At 41.3% G+C, this 20,031-nt stretch overlaps 1 protein-coding gene across 12 annotated transcripts in view; it reads left to right on the top strand.

Moving 5' to 3' along the window:
* atp8a1 (ATPase phospholipid transporting 8A1) overlaps positions 1 to 20,031 on the top strand; it is a 99,614-nt gene that overhangs the window by 24,414 nt on the left and 55,169 nt on the right. For 4 of the 12 annotated variants that reach the window (XM_070963302.1, XM_070963305.1, XM_070963308.1 and 1 more), the window contains exons 4-15: positions 1,319 to 1,417; positions 5,218 to 5,263; positions 5,466 to 5,506; positions 8,055 to 8,128; positions 9,564 to 9,633; positions 9,753 to 9,880; positions 10,592 to 10,703; positions 11,027 to 11,198; positions 14,145 to 14,272; positions 15,622 to 15,699; positions 15,819 to 15,907; positions 19,275 to 19,319. In XM_070963302.1, coding sequence (XP_070819403.1) covers positions 1,319 to 1,417; positions 5,218 to 5,263; positions 5,466 to 5,506; positions 8,055 to 8,128; positions 9,564 to 9,633; positions 9,753 to 9,880; positions 10,592 to 10,703; positions 11,027 to 11,198; positions 14,145 to 14,272; positions 15,622 to 15,699; positions 15,819 to 15,907; positions 19,275 to 19,319 — 1,082 coding nt within the window. Of the gene's footprint in view, positions 1 to 1,318; positions 1,418 to 5,217; positions 5,264 to 5,465; positions 5,507 to 7,180; positions 7,255 to 8,054; positions 8,129 to 9,563; positions 9,634 to 9,752; positions 9,881 to 10,591; positions 10,704 to 11,026; positions 11,199 to 14,144; positions 14,273 to 15,621; positions 15,700 to 15,818; positions 15,908 to 19,274; positions 19,320 to 20,031 lie in introns of all 12 variants that reach the window. The other 8 variants (XM_070963304.1, XM_070963306.1, XM_070963303.1 and 5 more) reach the window with 8 other exon arrangements.

Raw genomic sequence — 20,031 nt, 5'->3', positions numbered from 1 at the left:
ATATACACGCAGACAAGCTCACTCACACAAACACACACACACACACACACAGACACAGTACTTTATATAGACTGATAATGAATAATACATGTAATACTATGTGTGCCTACTTTACAAGGAAACTAGATTCACCTGCAGGCTCAACACAGTATGCTGCATATTACATGCCTTGGAAATGCATGGGGTGCCGCGGATGGCTGTACTTTGGTCCTACTGTACCCTTGTAGCTAATCTGCAGTAAGGAATCTACATTGTGCTTTACTTTGTAGACAACAAGCTCAAATAGTCCAGCTGATGTGGAACCACAATAGAAAAACATTGGTTATGTGAAAATGCGCACAGAGTTTCAGTGTCTGACTGATTTGGATGGGTTGTTGCCCAACAGCAGCCACAGATCTTTGCGGTACTGTCACTGCTCTGATTGGTAAATACATGCAGAACAAAGACTTTCCTGCCTTGAGGAAGTTTTCATGTATACTGTTATGTCAAAATTAATCCCTTTTAAGAACACTTAAAGCCTCAACCACCAATCATTACTACGTGATTTAAGGGAGTCCATGTCTCAGGTGTTCAAGGCCTCACAGGAAAGATTCAATAATCAGAGATAGAGGGCTGCAGGAACTCACATTCAATTCTTTACCTACAGTATGTTTGTGCTGGCAGGCTAGCCTTAGCTAATGAGAGCTTTGAGGATGGGAAAGGGCTCTATCCAGTGACCTTGAAGTAGCTGCTTTGAAAATCAGCCAGTGGGAATCTTCATTACCTGCCCTGTCGATGGTGCGACCTTGAATAAAACATCTATGCAGATGAGAGAGAGGAGAGATCTATTTCGTTCAAGTTTCCTTCGAGCAGTATAACAGTGACTGTCTCCTGTGGGCCTTGCTTGGCTTTAATTATGCTGGTATCTGACTGTTAATTTTGAAAGACTTAAAATAGCCAAATAATTAAACAGTCAGTGGCAAGGAGAGCATTATGATAATACTAAGATAGTTGTTTGTGCTGGGTATGCCTCCTATATGTTTCATACAGTAGGTCTGGCACCAGGATACAGAAGCATAGCCCTTTGACACTACTGATGACACTAGTGACTGTGTGTGTCTGTTTGTTTGTGTATAATGTGCGCTATTCTCAATCTAAAATCATCTCGAACTTACAAATGAGCTTATAAGACCATGCAGTTTGGGGCAGGGGCTGGTTGAATCAGTGTCTTGCCTTATTTTCAATCATGACAGTACTTAGAAATTTTAACGTAGGCTTCTGAAATATTCTTATTCTCTAGAGAATATTTGACTTCATCTTCCCATCTTGTGTCTTTTAGCAAATCCCAGATGTGTCTCCCACTGGTCGCTGGACCACACTGGTGCCACTGCTCTTCATTCTGGTGGTGGCTGCTGTTAAGGAGATCATTGAAGATCTGGTAATACAAACATCTGTGATATACGCACACACACACGCACACACACACACACACACACACACACACACACACACACACACACACACACACACACACACACGTTTGAAAAGTACATGCATCAGCTAAACCCTGATTAAAAAAATTACAGTTAGCAAGTCTAAAAAGTCAGTCTTCAAACATTTGAACACCCAGCTGGCATTTGGGTTAAAGCAACATTTGCATCCCAGCTATCCAATCATGGTCTTGAGTAAATGCAGACAGTATGGACACAGCTATATCAAGATGCGCTGTAGAATGTGATAAAAAGTGTGTTTGTACACAATTTGTGCTTTCAATTGTTTGAGTACCTGAAAGGAAGTAAAATAAAATTCTCTGGAAATTTTACTTCATTGGTTAGGTAGGTCGCTGATTTTGTTGAAATTGGTGTATTTTAACATGAGGAGACTGTCCTCTGAGTGCTGAACTATTCCCTGTGGAGCAGAGAGGAGGCACTGATGGTTATTTGACCACAGCAGGATACTCCCCAACATATAGATGCACCATCAGACATAGACATGCAAACACACACACACACACACACACACATACACATACACACACACACACACACACACACACACACACTCACTCATATCCGAGGTCACAGCTGTGCCTACTGCACCCACAGTTCTCATTCAGTCAATTAACCTAGATACTGAATGCTCATGCACAAAGGCAGTTAGTTCGAACAAAACAAAACAACTGTCTGTCCTCAAGCAAGTCTGAACTGTTGAACAGATGCTTGAAAAAAGATTGTGCTCTTTATCTAGTATGAAAGGCTGATTTCAGTATTATTTTGTCTTGGTTACATCTTTTTATTGTAGGATTTCTTGTTTGCTGGCAAGTGAAATGCTCCAAAATATGTGCACTCTGTGTTAGCAAGTAATCCACTCAAGTCCATCTGAACTAAGCGAGGGAATGTTGCATTGTACTGTATTGCAGTGACCCTGCAATGCGATCCTCTATGCAGGTCCCAGTGGCCAGATACTATTAGCTTCTATCTCGTGCTGAAGGGACCAGCGCAGCGCTTTTTCTCTCAGCCTGTTGTGAAAAACATGGGAACGGAGTGGTGATGACTCTGTCTTTATTGCTGAAGGTCACCTGCACACACGTCTGTTCCCTGTACTCTGCTGTCCCTCACAAGTTGACCTGACAGGGCAACATCGACCCCTAACTTCATGAATCATGCACTACGGACACACACTGTACTGCACATATCTTACCTTCTTGCTGGCTGCCTCTGCTGCAGCACACTCAGGCTCTTTGTTCTGAATTCGACTATCTCTCGCCTCGAACTGAAATGTAATACTGCGAATCACAAGCTGCAGAGTATTTCACAAGAGTGTGTGGTGCTCTTTTACACAGTAACCCTCTTTCTTATGATTCTTTCCAGTCAAGCTGAAATGAAAACAGCAGTTGAAAGACCAAAGAAAACATTGTTATTGCCCTCGTGTAGTTAAACCTCCTTCACTGCTGCTCACTGTCTCATTACGTTTATGTTGAGGCCACATTAGCAGGTTAATCAAGGTAACACTGCAGATGCTCTACCCTTTTATCTTTTGCTGCTTTCATTTTTTCCCCTCTCTACGGCTGAAGTCTACAGAGGCCTGATGCTGCAGTATTTACGTATAACCTCTGTATGCTACTTGCCCTCCGCTGCACTGTGATTACACAAATCACCTAAATACGGTACATCTCCTCTTTCCCGTGTCCATCGGGACAGAAAGAGCCAGAGAGGAAGACCCAGAAAGAGAGTATGAGAGGGGTGAAAGGCAGGAAAAGTTGTGGAGTAACTGATATAAATACAGTTTCACTACTACTATTGGTCTATGAATAGAGGAGGTCTGAGCAGCCAGAACAGATAGTTTGAGTGAATGAAATTACACAGCCTTTGCACAGAGGATGATGAATGAGCTCTGTAAAGGTCTCAACTATCAAACTTTTTTTTTTTCCTGGGCATCATGTAGCTGGTGAAAGGCTGAAGCCACGTAACACAGCGCAGCTTTTCATTAGACACCAGCATGTTGCAGCGATATTAAAACAAATTTGATTTAACTGGAGCCTGAAAAAGAAGTCAGGAAGAGGACGAGTATAAGAAACAGACATGTTGGAATATAAAAGAGAGGAGAAAACAAAGCCTTTAGAGCAGATTTAATTTATTTGATGCTTTAAAATGGTTGTTGTTCAGAGGGATTGTATAATATAGGCTTTAATGGGACTGGGTAATGGCAGTTTTAGCATCAGACAACTGTTGTTGTGACTTTAAGGTTGCTAGCTTGAGTCTGCAGGTCATTGGAGAAATTTTGCCAAGGAGAGTGAATTAGCAGCTGTGTATTGATGCAAACCACTTCACCTTCAGCTGCACTGGTTTCTCAGTGAGCTGCCAGAACAGTTTTTTTCTCCTCCTGAAATGTACAGTACAGTACAGTGTGCCAAATTAGCTTTAAATTGAATTATAATTAGACTAAAGTAGGATGGATCTTCAAAGTAAACGGATTATCAGCAGGCATGTGAGTAGATATGTCCTCTCCTTGCTAATCAGGTGGAGCGCACGTTGCTTTTGGCAGCTACATTTTAAAACGCAGTGATTATTTGTACAAGACGGACACAGCAACACATTATTACTCAGCGTGATGCTACTTGACAAGCTGTCCCTTGGAATCAGCTGCTGAAGTCACAGTTGATTGCATGACTGTCCAGCAGACAAGAGGGACACGAGAGGGAGTAATACTGCTTGTGCTGTTTGTAATTTGATGTAGTCACATACAGCACATTTAACTTTGGTTAGTTTGTAAGTGGACTCTACTTCAAAAATACCTACAGTATTTACTGCTTGATTGAGATTTAAGGATCTGAAGACAGTTTGTCTTCTGTAAATGGAAGGTGGATACGAACAACAGTTTCTATGAATTTAACTGTAACTCATCAGATGCAGAAGCTCGAATGTTCCTCCTGTTGGGTAGTTCTGTAAAGCCAGATGAGTGGGTGGAAAATAATCTCACCACAAAGTCCATTTAGCAGTTTTTCTCAAGCTGGGAAAGGCTGCAGGAGTTTGCCCCATTGTCATGGAATTATAGACCTTTGAATTTCCTTAAAACATGACGTTTTATATACATACACTTGCATATATCTCAGATTGATGGCAACAGGTGACCGAACTGAAACACATTTTGTAGATTGTTTTTTCATTCCAGTTGTTGACACCTGTGATCGATGACCACTTCACTGTTTTCTGTGGTTGCCTGGGGCTACAGCCGATTGCCTTTCAGTATGGCCACCTGTTGTAGACAGTGGAAAATCTGATATTGAAATACTGCACAGAAATAGCAAAACAAACATTGTAGATAGAACAAACAAATGGGTGGAGTTTAGCATCAATATAATGAAGATTAGGGGGCTTCTTATTGAGGCCACCAATGGAAAAGCTCAGTGCTGTCATGGTACTGTAGGGGCCATTGGATGATGTGCATCTGGGCATTGGGAGGGTGGCGTAGTCCTCATGACGACATTCACATGTATTCTGCAGTCAGTGCAAAGGTGTAATCTTTTTTCAGCTTGTAACTGTGGACTTTGACAGCTCTCTCTCTCTCTCTCTCTCTCTCTCTCTCTCTCTCTCTCTCTCTCTCTCTCTCTCTCTCTCTCTCTCACCCTCTCACCCTCTCTCTCTCTGGTCTGAGTGGTTTGGATCATTCCTCTTTAATGAATGCATTTTAGAGGAAAACATGTGTAAAGTGAATATTTTTTTCTTTCCTTTCTTACAGAAACGCCACAATGCTGACAGTGTTGTCAACAAAAAGGAATGTCAAGGTATCGAAATAAGAGAGCACACTTATGTATTTAGTGTAGACGTATTAACATTGTTCACGTGCTTGTAACATGGCTAAAAAAAACATTAATGTGGGTTTGTCATGTGTTCTATAACAAGTCTTATTGTTCTTTTCCCTGTCTTGTTTTCTTCCTGTTTCTGTGTCACCATAACTTCCCCCATCTCTCTCGTTACTCACCACAGTGTTGAGAAATGGTGCCTGGGAGATTGTGCACTGGGAGAAGGTATGTACCGGCAGTGTGTCACTAATGGCCATTTTTACCAGTTCACATTCTTTTTTAATTTAGAGCTGAACACTGAAAGCAGATCGTTCATTCCACCACTTTCTCCATCTATTGTGCCAGTCAGCTGGAGAAATCTCACACATACTGTGCACCCACACACACACACACACACACACACACACACACACACACACACACACACACACACTGACCTCTCTAGTATCCAGCCACTAATTAATCCAGCGTTTCCATGTGGACGGTCATTAGAAGGCGAGGCTGGAGGACAAAGAGAAGCTTCCTCTCTTCCCTAATAATGAAGCAATTTGATTACTGTGGCTGGAACAATTTCCCTAAAAGCAGAGGGTGTGGAGAAACACCAGACAGTGCAGAAATGACACAGATTTGGACTGTTTGATAATGAACAACACTGCCTCACCCAGTCAAAGGTACATTCAGCATGTAGCAGAGCAATATAAGCTGACAGCTGACGGAGAAACAAGCTGATTTGTTAAATGAAGTATTTGTTGATTTGTTCTTGAGAACTAACTGAGCAGCATGAGATGCAGAGTCTGTGTAAACATGTTGTCATCTCGACTCCTTGGCTGAAAATTTCTTATTGTTACGGCAACAGAATGATCATACATTAAGACGAATGCGAAACAGACAAGTAGACAAACAGATAGATGGTTGTGTGCATCAGTTATCGCAGAGGAAATTCAGTGACACCACATATAAGACACAATACATGCTGAAATATGTGGTTGTGCATTATAGCTGCTGAAGGAGGGGGAGTAGGAGGTAGGATTAGGAACTTTTTAAAAGTTACATGTCACATCAGTGATGTGATGCACCTCAGAAATTCAATGAAAAACATTTGATTCATGCACTGACTTGTTTCTTTCAGGGATAAAATCAGTGTATTACTTGCTGCTTTGTAAATGTCCCTCCCTTTCAGACACACAGAAATCCTCTCTAAAAAGGCTAGCTTTAAATAATTGATGCTTTTGACATCTTCATCATGCATATTCTAAAAGAGGCTTCTCTCCCAAGTTTGGTCTCAGAGTTTCTTTAACTAGTCACATTTTCAGGGCAGCTCGTATGAGGCTAGAATGTTTCCTTGTTTTTTGGTTCATTTTTTTGACAAATATTTATGTACTTACTGATCATTGTTTGCCCATCTTTTCCTTTGTGAGATAAAAGAAACTAGAATGGCCTTCTCTTTAAATATTTAATTATGTAGTTAGTTAATTTTGTTTGCTGCTTTTCTGTTAATGCCATTGCCCTTGATCAGAATACATTTTTAATAATTAGTTTTTTATTTACATCAGTGGCTAAAAACGTAATCACGTAGGAAGACAACAGACTTTCTGTGCAGCCACGAGGAGCTTGTTTTGAAAGTCACAGCTAATTTTTTTTTACCTCTTTTTAATGATGAAAAGGTCAATAAATGCAGCTATTTCCTCTGAAGTTGTTGAATGATGGAATATGCAGATTGGTAGCACCTGTTGATGTGAAGTTCAGCAGCAGTGGAAAGAAGACTGCAGGTGTTTCCTCAGTGTGTTTTCTCATCAGTACAGTTCAGTGTACTCTGCTTTCTGCTTTAATGTGCTTAACTTTTTTTCTTTTATGCTGTTTTATTGGCCTTGCACAGCAGTAACCAGTTTATTTTCACAGGTTGAGGTGGGCGATATTATTAGAGTAAATGGCAGTGATTTCGTTCCTGCGGATGCTGTCATTTTATCGTCCAGGTATAGGAGTCCACCCTGCTGCCAGACTGTCTGGAACTTCCCCCTTCTTTCTTCTTCTTTTTGCTCTCTCTCAACCCTCCCTAAAGAAGTGATGGTTAGATGACACATCGAGCCGATATTGTCAAAGTGGCTTAAAATCCTGCATTTAAAAATCTGAATTTTACATTTTGTTGAGTAATTCATAACTTTAAGCGTTCAGTAATGGTGCTGTGTATCTTATGACAACCATCATTTCTCTAGGTGGGACAGTGGTAATGTGATTTTGGATTAGAATTTATCAGCCATGTCAACATAAACCTACCTACCTCCTTCACCTTTTCAAAAAGCCATTTGGACATGATATGGAGGGGGCTTACATGGATTCTGTATCCCTCTTTAAAGATTATTTAAGTTCAGATTTATCACAAATTGAATTCAGATTTCAGGTATTTTCAAAAATCTCTGCTATTGGCACGATTTCAGTCACAACCTTGTTCTGAATATATTATTTTTTCCTTTTAAAACTGATTTAGCATAACATGTTTTCTAAATGGTTTTGTGAAAAGGAGAACAGATGACCAATCATACCCTCTGATCACACAGGACTGATCATTGTGCTCTTCTCATCTCCCTGGAACTGAAACACTTGTCTATCTCCCTTATCTGTTTGCTGTTTGTTTGTCTGTCTGTCTGTGTTTCCTTTGTTTTTATCCTCTCCATCCCTCCTTGTTTTTCCTCATCCTCTCCTCTCCTGCCCTGTGCGAACAACTGCCACACTCCCTCTCTCTCGCCCCCTGCTGGTGCGTGGTTGGTAATATCAGGTGGCTGTTGGGGAAGTAGTCAGAGCTGCAAATGGGGATCACCTCCCGGCTGACCTCGTCATACTGTCGTCCAGGTCAGGAAACCTGCAACATTACCAACAGAACAGCGGTGGGAGAGATAGGGGCTGTGTGTATCAACTGGGATGAGACATTTCAGCTCCTCTCACTCCAGACACAATGTTTTATTTTCCACACTTAATGAAGGAAGAGGCCTGTGATTACTCTCAACCACATATTAGAGTGCAGCCGTCAGCAAACACCATGTTCCTTTCCTTTTCTCTTCTTTTTCTCTACATTGTGGTTTGGCAGTCATAACTGTCGTTAATACAGTCATTTTACTTTATTATGTTGTATTTTGTTTTACGACGGAACATGTACAGTAGACCCTTTTCAGTGTTTGGTTGAGACTTCTAACACCGCTCAGAGTGAATGGAGACGTCTAGTATTACAGCACAGGCGCACATGCTGCCTTTTTAATTTTGGGTGTGAATATATTTTCCATATTCTTGCCCTTGCATGGCTTGTATGGCACCCTGAATGCAACAGTTTAGTTTGATGTGACCATTTGCATGACGTCATTCCAAGATGTTGAAGAAGTTGAAAAGCATGTTTATGCTTTTCTTCACTTTCCACATGTTACTGCCATTTAAACAGGCTTTAGTTCAGAAATTCACAATCAGCATTAAAGCCGTGTTTTTCTGTTCTATGAATAGCACCGTGTTAGAATTCACTTCCTGCTCATTTCCATGAAACAAAGCTCTCACTTGATGGCTAATAGCGGCAGGTTCCAGACCTCTCATTGATTGTGGTTGGGCTTCAGTGTCCAGATCTCTTTTTGATTTTCCCCTCCACCCTGTGTGTGTTTGGACCAGTCTTCGGTTTGAATAAATCACTCTATTAAAAGAGTAGCTAACCAGGGACCCAGCTCACCTTAAGCACCGGCATGCTCTAACTCTCTGTCTCTGTGCCCAGAGTCTGTCAGAGGCCCATTTGTCTGCTCTGTTTGTTGTGCTCGGCATGCCTGCTTGCCCATGTCGTCCGACTCTGGTGTTTCCTCTCTCTCTGCTCTCTGTCCCTCTGCAGTGTATCTTAGCTTTTCTTGAAAGACAGTTACACTCTGGGGTAGCAGCAAACAAAGATGTTTTGTCTGTCTTAAGGATGTTTACTCTGCATTAAACTGGTAACTTTCACTCATGATGTAGTTTTATGTTCCTGAGTGACCTTTAGGCTGACATGCAGCATCTTTGTTTGCAGTGATCTAGTCTTATATAACTGTGTTGTGTTGTGAACCCCTTTTCAAATCAGATTTAGTAATTGAGACTGATTTGAGATACATATTGAAAGTTATTATTGGAATATGATAAGTCCCCTTTTGCTCATTGGAATACAATGTTATATCAAATTCTAATCATAAAATAATGAGCAGCTAAGGTTAGATATACTGTAATATATGGTTGAATAGCAGCTTGTGGCTACTCCAAGTGTCTTTATCCTCTCCTTCCACAACAGTGAACCACAGGGTATGTGCTACATTGAAACATCTAACTTGGATGGAGAAACAAACCTCAAAATCAGACAGGTGATTTATTTTTTTTGTTCTTTCTTTATACAAGTTGCTGTCCATGCAACGAGAACTAGCAGCACAAATGGGTGAAAGATGAAAACAGGGCTATAATGCTGCTGTAACTACATCAACAGGGGCTCCAGACGACTGCAGACATAAAGGACATTGACAGCCTGATGCGCCTCTCTGGCCGGATGGAGTGCGAGAGCCCAAACCGCCATCTGTATGAGTTTGTTGGGAACATCCGCCTGGATAGACACAGGTGGGCTCAGTTGCAGAGCTCCATGCCTGCTTCTCTGCTCCTCTGTCCAACTCAGTATCCTAATAGCCAGGAGCAGAGCCAGTATCAGTGCATTATGAGGTTTTAGGGACGATTTAATCTCTCTGCTGAATAAATGGAAGCACCTGCTTCGGCAGATTTAATTAGGTATATGTTTGGAGGCTTTGTAAGGAAAATGCATTATGTGCTGTATGCCTGCTTTTGTGATTTCATGGCTTTATTCCAGGAGTTTGGGACAATAAAGCTCTCCTGAATAAGCATTGTCACCCAGAGCTCTACTTGGCTGTTGGCAGGGTTATAACTTGTTGGGCAGAATTTTCTTATTGATGGAATTCTATTCACAAGTAAAGACTTTTTAACAGGATACAACTTAAGATGTCAAATCCTAAATGTTACTTTGAAGATCATATTTAAATCATATTTAAAAAATGTAGATTGAGTTGTAGATGGAAAATTGTCAATATCGCAAAATACTGATGACATAGTTTGTGTTCTTGTGCAATGGCTGCCCTGTCAAGATAGATTACTTAGTGTTGTAATATTGATTACTGCGTATTGTTAGTATTGGCATATTTATGAGTAAGGAATTGGAAAAGCTTATGTTAAATCAGTGATTGTATGTAAGGTCAACACACATTGATTTAGGGTGATATTGGAAGGCTTGAAGTAAACTGATGTTGTTTCATCCTACAGTACAGTACCACTGGGTCCAGACCAGATCTTACTGAGGGGAGCCCAGCTGAGGAACACTCAGTGGGTGCACGGTGTGGTGGTCTACACTGGACATGACACAAAGCTCATGCAGGTAAAATATCATTGCAAAGTGTATGAGGGTATGATTTGCAAAAGAAAACACTCAGTCTGGTGAACTGGCTCAGTTATAACATAAATTATGCATGTTACCATTACATGCTTTCTATACTACCAAATCTGATTAACCAACAAACAACATACATTATTCAAAACCTGCCAGTCTGCATGTGCCCTCATGTGTATCACCAAATCTTATTATGTTTTATGTATTAGATTTGAATCTTCAGACCTTTTATGCTCCTAAGCAAAGGTTTAGTTACCATTGGTCATACTTTTCTTTTTCTTTTTACCACTGTCTTCTCTTATGTTACCCAGAATTCCACTCGGCCTCCTTTGAAGCTGTCCAACGTGGAGCGGATCACCAACTTTCAGATCCTTGTGCTGTTTGGCTGCCTGCTGGCCATCTCTCTGGTCTGCTCCATCGGCCAAACTATCTGGAAGTACCAGTACGGCAATGATGCCTGGTACATGGATCTCAACTGTAAGAGTCCCAACAGCCCACGCTGCACCTCTTATTCCACATATTTTGTCTCACTTGTCCATATCAGCTTATTTCTTTGTCATTTTAAGTTCCTAAATGCTGGTATGTGTCGTGTCGTTTTTATGTTGCCTCAGTTAAACTATGTTTCGCGTTACAAGTGAAATATGTGGCAATGTGGGAATAAGAGAATTCCCTGTTAACTGAGAAAAGACAGCTGTGACATGCATAGATGTGTTGTGAATGAGTTTGAGTGAAAAAGAAATGGTTGAATATCACTGCGCTGCTGTACTTTTTTGTTCCTTTCTAATGTTCTGTTTGATTTTGTTGTTTTCTTTGTTGTCGTTTTTTTAACAGCTCCAGGTAACAACCATTTAAAAGCCTTGGCCATCCGTGAATGACCCTCCCTTACTAACCCCTTACTGAAGCTCTGCCTTTGCTAAGCAAATGAAGCCCCCTACCCTCGCCCCTATATGGTTGCCCTACTTTGTATGGGCCCATGCCACGGACAAGCACATACCAGGGATCCAACAATAGGTTTTTCCCCTCCAGCTCTCTTATACCTTCGTCTAGTTATTTTCAGTGCCTGATGCAAACAGTGTCTCACTTTTCCTCCATTTTTTTTGTGCCACGTTAAACACTTTGCAGTTTCCAAGCTTCAGACCTTCATCTTTTGTTTCCCCCCCGAGTTCTTTATGAGAAATTAATAGCGGCATTTACTTTGACTGCCAGGGAGATGGTGTTGTACTCAGGAAGTTTTTCATAGCGTGAGGCTTATACGTGTTTATTGCTCGAGCACAACATGTGGTGCAACCCAAGGGGCAAGAGCTGACATTTTCTAAATGCCTCTGCCGCCTTCTTTTCTTGTGTGGATTTTTCAAAGGACAGGCAAAGAGGGGAGGGAGGGGGAGAGGCAAAAAACCTGTTTAGTCTTTACATGTGCTCTCAAGCTATTATAGACAAGGACTCTATTATCAGCTACTATTACAGACATGAACACAGCACAAAAAATATGGGCTGCTCAGTTTCTGTGGCGGTTGCTCTGTTGTGATAAAGCTCTGAACCTGGTTTGCAAAGTGATTATCGTGACACTCTGGCCATTACTCTGTACCCTGATAGGCCTGTGTAGGAGAGGTTGTGCCCTGGTCAATTCAAGCTTGCACTACGACTTACACTGTCCCTTTTTCTCAGCTTTTGCATTGGTTTCTATTGGTTTTCTAAAGGTTTCAGTATCGTCCTCAGTGGCATAAAAACCCACATCTAAAAAACTATATCACCCCGATGAGGGGAGTGTAAGTCATAAAGCAGGCGTCCATCTTGAGACTGATTGTACTTCCATAAGGAGTTGTTGAGACTCTGTCCAGTGCACATTATCCAACCTGTGACAAAAGAGAGAGGTGGGGAGACTGTCAAATCTTAAACATCCCATTTATCTACGTCACTATATTTTCATAAATTGTTGCAATTTCACTCACTTACCAACATTCAGAAGTTACATGTAGACAGGAAGAAGAGTCAGTGTTAGCCCACCACGCCGCACACAGGCTCATATGTCACTGAGGCCTATTATGCATGACCGCTGGGTAATTAATTTGACTTTGACCCATTGCAGAGTGCTGACACAGATCATCCCGGACATTAAGCCCATACATTGTGACAATGCGGACAGAGATCAAAAATGAACAGTCATTTATTATACATTCATGCCACCTGCTACACTTAACTCAGTTAGCACACTCGGCTGTGGTAGGTAGTTTTGCATTTATCACCACATCAGTGAATTTATGCTGACCATGTCTGTTAGTAAACTGCAGATGTCTTAACTGACACTTTTCTCACACACCAAATGAAAGAAAATTTCAGTTGGAATAATGAAATTTACAATTTAAAGTCAGTTCGCTTCCTTAATGAAAGATGGTTAGAACGTCTTACGATCATGTTGCTGTGACATTACAGTGACACACACACTGAAGAGAAAACATCAGATCTACTTTTGCACTTGTGTGACCTGTGCATGTCCTGGTTTGCTTTGGTTTGATTTTTAATGACTCTCTACTGATCCAACACAGTGCCACTCTCTCACGTGATAACGGACATCTCTGCTTAACATCACATAACAAGCTGGCTACTAGAAATGAGTGGAATAAGGTGATGTAGTGATCATCATTAACATCCAAACTTCTTTGCTGGCATAATCCACCCCCTCTTTTCCACTAGTTATTGGTTGAGAATGTGCTATGGACTGAATTCTCCCTCCTTTGTCTTGAGAGCATCCAATATGTTTGTCTTCCTCCCCACTTCAGAAAAAGTATTCCCTCCTATATGTGTTGTTGTACCAGTAGCAGTAGCTTCCATTCTGCCATTTTCTTTGTGCCATCCAGTTTTTTTGTTTGTTTTGCAATTGTTCTGTCATGGGGAAGGGCTGTTCCTCTCAACCGCAATGCTAAGATCAAGGCTTGGGTTGAGGAAGGTAACATTTGCACCTCCTGCAAGCTGAGGAAAGGTAAATCACATCCCTCCTGTTTTCATGTTTGGTATCAGTGGGGTTACATGTTGATCATTGTCAATTGTTTGGGGCTTCTGGGAGGGACCAGCATCATTTTGCATAGTGCTTTGTCGAATCCATTGCCTGGATCATGCTGGATGCCAAGGCTGCTGCTGTGACACTAATGACATTTGAGATACCTCAGTCCCTGATCGCTACTTTGAATCTTTGGGACATTAAATTGGACTGTTAATCGGTTGAGTCGTAAGAGGATGAGGTTGGGTGGAAGAAATGGTTAATTCCAGCTAATGCACAACGTTAGTCTGAAACAGTCTCTTGATTGGGATAACGTTGATCATTGGCTGGAAGTAGCTTTGGGCATTTTCATTTAACTGAGTGACATTTATGAGCCAGCACTGATGAGTCTCCTGTGTATCACCTCCCTTTGTCCAACACTCGTCCCCTGATAGATGGCGGGGCGGCTAACTTTGGCCTCAACTTCCTCACCTTCATCATCCTGTTCAACAACCTGATCCCCATCAGTCTCCTGGTCACACTGGAAGTTATCAAGTTCATCCAAGCCTTTTTCATCAACTGGGTGAGTTGACGCTGTACCCTGCAATTTAGCTGAGATGAGCTCTAAATTTGAGCTTGACAGCTGTGACTTTAAGGAGGAAAAGTACTTAAAAATGTATGCATACTTTACATCTATGTTTTCAGGCAACAAAAGCACCCACAGCTGCATCAGAGTACATTTCATGTTTTGTATTATTGTCTGCTGTGAGCACAAACTGAGATTAAGAAGATTTCTGCACAACAATTGATCACAACATAAACTAAGCAATGTGGATGGTGACTGTTCAAACATAATGCATTATACTCCAGGTCAAGCTGCTATGATCAATGTTTTTGTACTAATAATGGATCAAATGACTACCTGCATGTGAACAAAGTTGTTCACAATGATAAAGCCACAGAGAATTATCACTCAGCTCCTCCAAACTCCAGTTTCCCTCGACTTTACAGAGCCTTTAGTGTCTTTTCTTCTTGTTTTACGGGTTGCAACTTTGCTGCTTTATTTGCACCACTCTTAGCAGCATCTTTACAAATGAAGCAGGCAGGTGTTTTTTTCCACAAAAAATCCTCCACAACCCCACTTTGAGCTACCTGCCCAACACCAAACGGAAGACAGTTAAAGTTAGCAGCTAACTTAATGAAACATCTAGCAGCTAAAGACACAGATAGTTCCCTCAGGAGCCAGTGGAGCTAAAAGGAGAATGAATACTGAGGTTAAATTTGGCAGGTCAACACAAACAAGACTCCATATGAATGCTAATGTTGCTCTGCGTCTGCTCTTGTGTGTAAAGAAGCCTTTGTTTGCTAATGCATCCACCATACCGCCTTTATAAGGTGATAGTATGTCAGTGTTTTGTTTATGGCTTGTTGTGCTGCCCCCAAGTGGCTAAAACATCATTATCATGCACTGAACAAATCACAATTCAAAGTCAAATGGTTTACAAATAACATGGTTAGCATCATGCACAGAATATTTTTGAGAAAAATCAACATGTACGCAATGTTCACAAACACATCTGAAACCCGACTGGCATGAAACGTTTGAGTGAGCACCTAGAATATTGTGCTCTCACATCCTTAGCAACTAGGTCAACCCCGCCGAATATCTCAGCTGAGGAATCGTACTGTTTCTTTCGCCCGAAGTTATTCTCAGCCCCATTATTCATTAAATTTTAAATGAAAATCCTATCAAGGAATTTTTAGCAACATTTAGGCCAGTTCTCAGTTGGCATCTCTTCCCGCAGTTTCCAGTAGACGGAGGGGACTGAAGGGTCTGACTGAAGTGAAGTGTTTTTCTGTGTGTTTTGTTTGTATTCTTTCACCATTGACGTTTAATTTGATGAAAATTTGTACTGTTATTGTTTCTTTTAGGACACTGATATGCTCTATGAGCCCACAAACACACCTGCTATGGCTCGCACCTCCAATCTGAATGAAGAATTAGGCCAGGTAAACAGTTCAAATAATACGTTGTTATGCTAGCACTTACTTGAAAGATCTATCTCTCCTTTAGAATAGAATATACACCCATGAAGTGAGCGTCATTCTGTCTTCCTCCACCCATACAGGTGAAGTACATCTTCTCTGACAAGACGGGGACCCTGACCTGCAATGTGATGCAGTTCAAGAAGTGCACCATCGCTGGTGTTGCCTATGGGTATGTTCTGTTTCACTCTCCCTTTTTGATTTCCCTGCACCCCCTCCCCGCCTTTGCATCCTCTACCGTTGCCTCCCCCCATCACCATCGTTAAATGCCGAGTGTGCATCATAGTACATCTGGCGTTTCTCTCTCCTCCCTCGCCTTCTCATTAGCAGCTGCATCAGTGCTCCCCTCGACATAAACTATAAATAAAAGGCGGACAGACGTTTGCGAGCGAAGGCACTTTACTCTCTCCTTCGCAGGCTTCCGTCCATCGTTTGTCATGTCGGAGGTGTTTGTGGAAACTTTCCGTATGTTTCGGTATTTTCTCTTAAAAGTCTAGAGCGTGACAATTTTGACACAACAGCGTCTTGTTGTCAAGTCCACATGAATTGACTTTTTTGCTCAGCTCCACTGCATTCAACTCATGCTCTATGACATTTTAGCATTTCATCAGAAGAGCACTGTTTTGAATATGCTCTCATTTCATTTCAGTGCGTAGATAATTAGCCTCAGTGGAGGCAAAACAAGTGGGAGAGCAAAGTATCTTTACACAGCCAAAGCAAGTGCAGGCGTGACAGTACATGATTAATCCCATTAGGATTCAATTAATAGCATGATTGATGAAGTGCAAGCTGAAGGACAAAAGCGAGTGTGTTATCTGGAGTTCTCTGTACCAAAGCTCTCATTATGCTGTGATTGCTAGCCCAGCGAGGACACCGACAGCCTCTCATTGTCAATCCCCGGGTCAAGAATGGAAAGTCACTTTAAGTGTGTGATTCTGTACATGTTGATGATGTGATACCTCCAAGATCATTGGTGATATGTATTTTCTTTTAATGATTACTGCTGATTAATCAGGGGTGTCATTTCTGGTATTTAGATGTTTTGGTGGACAGAATGTCCTTCTTTAATTGGGTCAAGCCTGCTGGGTGTCAGGGACAGGCGTTCCTCCCTGCAAAGACTGAAGCACAGCAGTGGTCTCTCTCTTCCTTCATCCCAAGTAGAAAAGTTTCCCTTTGATTCTCTGAAACGAGGACTCCCTCTTATGCAACCGATAAATATGGATGAGTGTTTCATATCAGGAGAGAAAAAATACAGGTTCTAATGAGGCGAGTCTGTTTTGATGATGCTATCATTTGGCCCGCTCCTCTTCCTCTTCTGGGTTCCCAAAATATGAGTTTGGAGAGTTACATTCAAAAACTCTTTATGGCACAGGTCATAGTTCTGTATTTATAATCCATTATTAGTATTGTAATCCATTTAATCCTGCTTGGATTACTCTTCATCCATAGAATAAATAATCAGATTATTCATTTAAACACAAATTGGGTGTACATTCACTACTGAAACAATTTACCTGATGTCACAGTAGATGACAGTTTGTTTAGTGTGTGTCAGGGAACTATTATTGTGTTGTTATTATTGCAGGTATGTGCTAGGTGTTCATTTCTACTGGAGTGTTTCCAGCTCAGACGCACTATTTCTGAATTGAAGTGTTGAATGTTAGCAATTTTTATTGAGTTCACAAGAGCAATCGATATTTTAGAGGCCAAAGTTATTAAAACCGTGCTGCTCACAACAAATAATCTGGATTCTTATTTATCATGCTAGTGAGACATTAGAACTGCTATGAGACAATGCTATTTCTTTTTCAGTTCTGACTGAGGTTTAGCTTTTACAACTCCAATTCCAAAACATTCCATATTTGGATAGAAATGGATGAACATGCACGTGTTCAGCACTTAGTGTGTGGCATGAATTGTAATTTGGTGCCTGCCTACACAAAGCCCCCCTGACACTGCTGTCTGCATGTGTTCCTCACCACAAATTAAGTGGTGCTGTAATTAATAAAGCCAACCCCAAGGGTGTAGACATTAATTAATTCCACTGCATTGGAGTCCAAATCTCAAGGAGAGATACTGTTTAGGTTAGAAAGGCTCCCAGAATCCTCCTGAGTGTTATTAGCCTGGCGTAGATTGGAAACATATTTTTTTAGATGTACTCAAGTGACAAAGTACAGACAAATATGGTTTGATTTTATACTATGACTATACTACGACTAAATTTGTGTCGGTGGTTTGTTTTTGTAAGTGTAACCCTGTAGATCTGCACTTTGGACACAGTCGGTACATACAGTACGTCAAACTGTACATTAGCCCGTATGCAGACACATTGGTTTGCTGTTATTGCAGCTAACCACAATGTTGCTTCACAGAAGGTACGAGAGTGAACAGGCGCTCAGTATGAATCAAACCGAGCTCAAATCAAACGGAGAGTCGTAATGTTCAGCGGAGCGTGTCGTCTCCTTGCAGTTAACAAAACCCTGCGCTGCAGTTAGTCTGCTAGAACAGAGATGTCAAAATAATTTGCTGCCACCTTTTCGAGTGCTGTGCTCTCTGACCACATTTAGCTTCAAACGTTGTTGTTTTCATCGCTACATCCATTGGTGGCCATGAAAAACATGACGTCTTGGTGAGATAAGATTCCCAAACATTCACATTATGCCCTCAGTTTGCTTCTGGCTTTCTTGGTTTTAATTTTTTTTCCCCTCTCATCCAGTTCATTGAAATTTCTTCTAAAACAATTTGGCACAAAGCCTGCAGTGTAATATCTTAAATGCATCATAACCCAAGTTTAATTTCAGGTTTTACTACAGCAAGTTTATTAAAAATATACCTACTATTATTTTAGTGGTACATTTATTTGTAAAAATGAATTTCTGATGAACCTCAGTTATATTTCATACCAAAATTACTTGACAAAACATACACATGACTGAACAGCTGGACTGGAAATGCTAATGAATCAGTAACCTCTACCTTTAATGCTTCAATAAATTAATTTACTGAGGCAACTAAATATTGGCACAATCATGACTAGTGAAAACCTGAGTGAAGGCTCAGTTTTAGCAGCTTTAGTCTTAGAGCACCACTAAAGTTTGCAATTGAACATGTTAAATGTTTGTTTAATTGTTACAAGAATGTACAAAAATGAAATGTTATGTACAATTAAACAGAGATAGTATGTGTTAATACGTGAGCTGTCGAGGTGTGGGTGGGTAGATTTACATCCATTTAGCTGTTTCCCTTTCTTCCCTCCAGTCTTTGTGCTAAGCTAAGCTAACTGGCTGCTGTCAGTATCTTTATAAGCAGGGTACAGACATGACAGTACCAAGTATAAATGATGAGAGTGCCTGCTGTAATCACTGCTGTCAAACTAACCCCAACACCTCAACTGCAGTCCTTCCCGGCATCTGACCTCTCACACTCCAACGCCTGCCAACTCATAAACAAACCCATCTTTGATCCAATCCTGGCGCCTGTACAGTCACAGAACATGTTAACAACAGATTTTGTCAACAAGATAATTTCTTTTCCAACAGTCACGTCCCTGAGGCTGAGGAGGGTAGTTTTGCAGAGGACGACTGGTAAGATGACTGGTGTGAAATGGTGGTAATGTTTTCTGCTCTTCGCTTCTGTGATGTATTAGTGCTGCCTTGCCTTGTGGAAATCGTGACTTTGAACACAGTACCTCTATACATGTTTGATGTTGTTTCTTTTCCTTTGTTCAGTCCACTCAGGACGTTGTGTACGTGACTGTGGCTCTTGATTCACTGTGTATATCTATTGATGTGACAGAACAACCATAAACACATATTCTAGTATATGCTGCCAGTACTGTATTAGCACTGTTATTGAATTCCATATGGTTACTTGTTGTGGCTTCTTAACTTGAGCATTCAGCAGGTTTTACAGACCAAACCTTCCTGCATTTACTGTTTGTTGTGTTGAGGCTGAAGCTGTGCTGCACATTCTCCTTTTCCCCAGTTAACATCAACTAACTCTGGAGATGGTTGACACACTCCCACCTATTCTCTCTCTGTCTCTCTCTCACTCACTCACACACACAGACACACACACACAGACACACACGCACGCACGCACGCACGCACGCACGCACGCACGCACGCACACAGTCCTTCTTCTGAGATCCATCTGCTACAGTGTTGAGATCTGCAGTAACAGCATGGGTGTGTCTCATCCATTTTGCATGGGGGATTGGGGCCTGTGTGTTAATGCCTATTATGCCAAAATATTGAATCTTGCTGCTTTAAAGGAACCTGTGGTTTCCATGAGAGC

Source organism: Chaetodon trifascialis, chromosome 5, assembly GCF_039877785.1.
Source record: "Chaetodon trifascialis isolate fChaTrf1 chromosome 5, fChaTrf1.hap1, whole genome shotgun sequence".
Lineage (NCBI taxonomy): Eukaryota > Metazoa > Chordata > Actinopteri > Chaetodontiformes > Chaetodontidae > Chaetodon > Chaetodon trifascialis.
The sequence above is the reverse complement of the archived record's forward strand: the minus strand, read 5'-3'. Positions and strand labels throughout refer to the sequence as shown.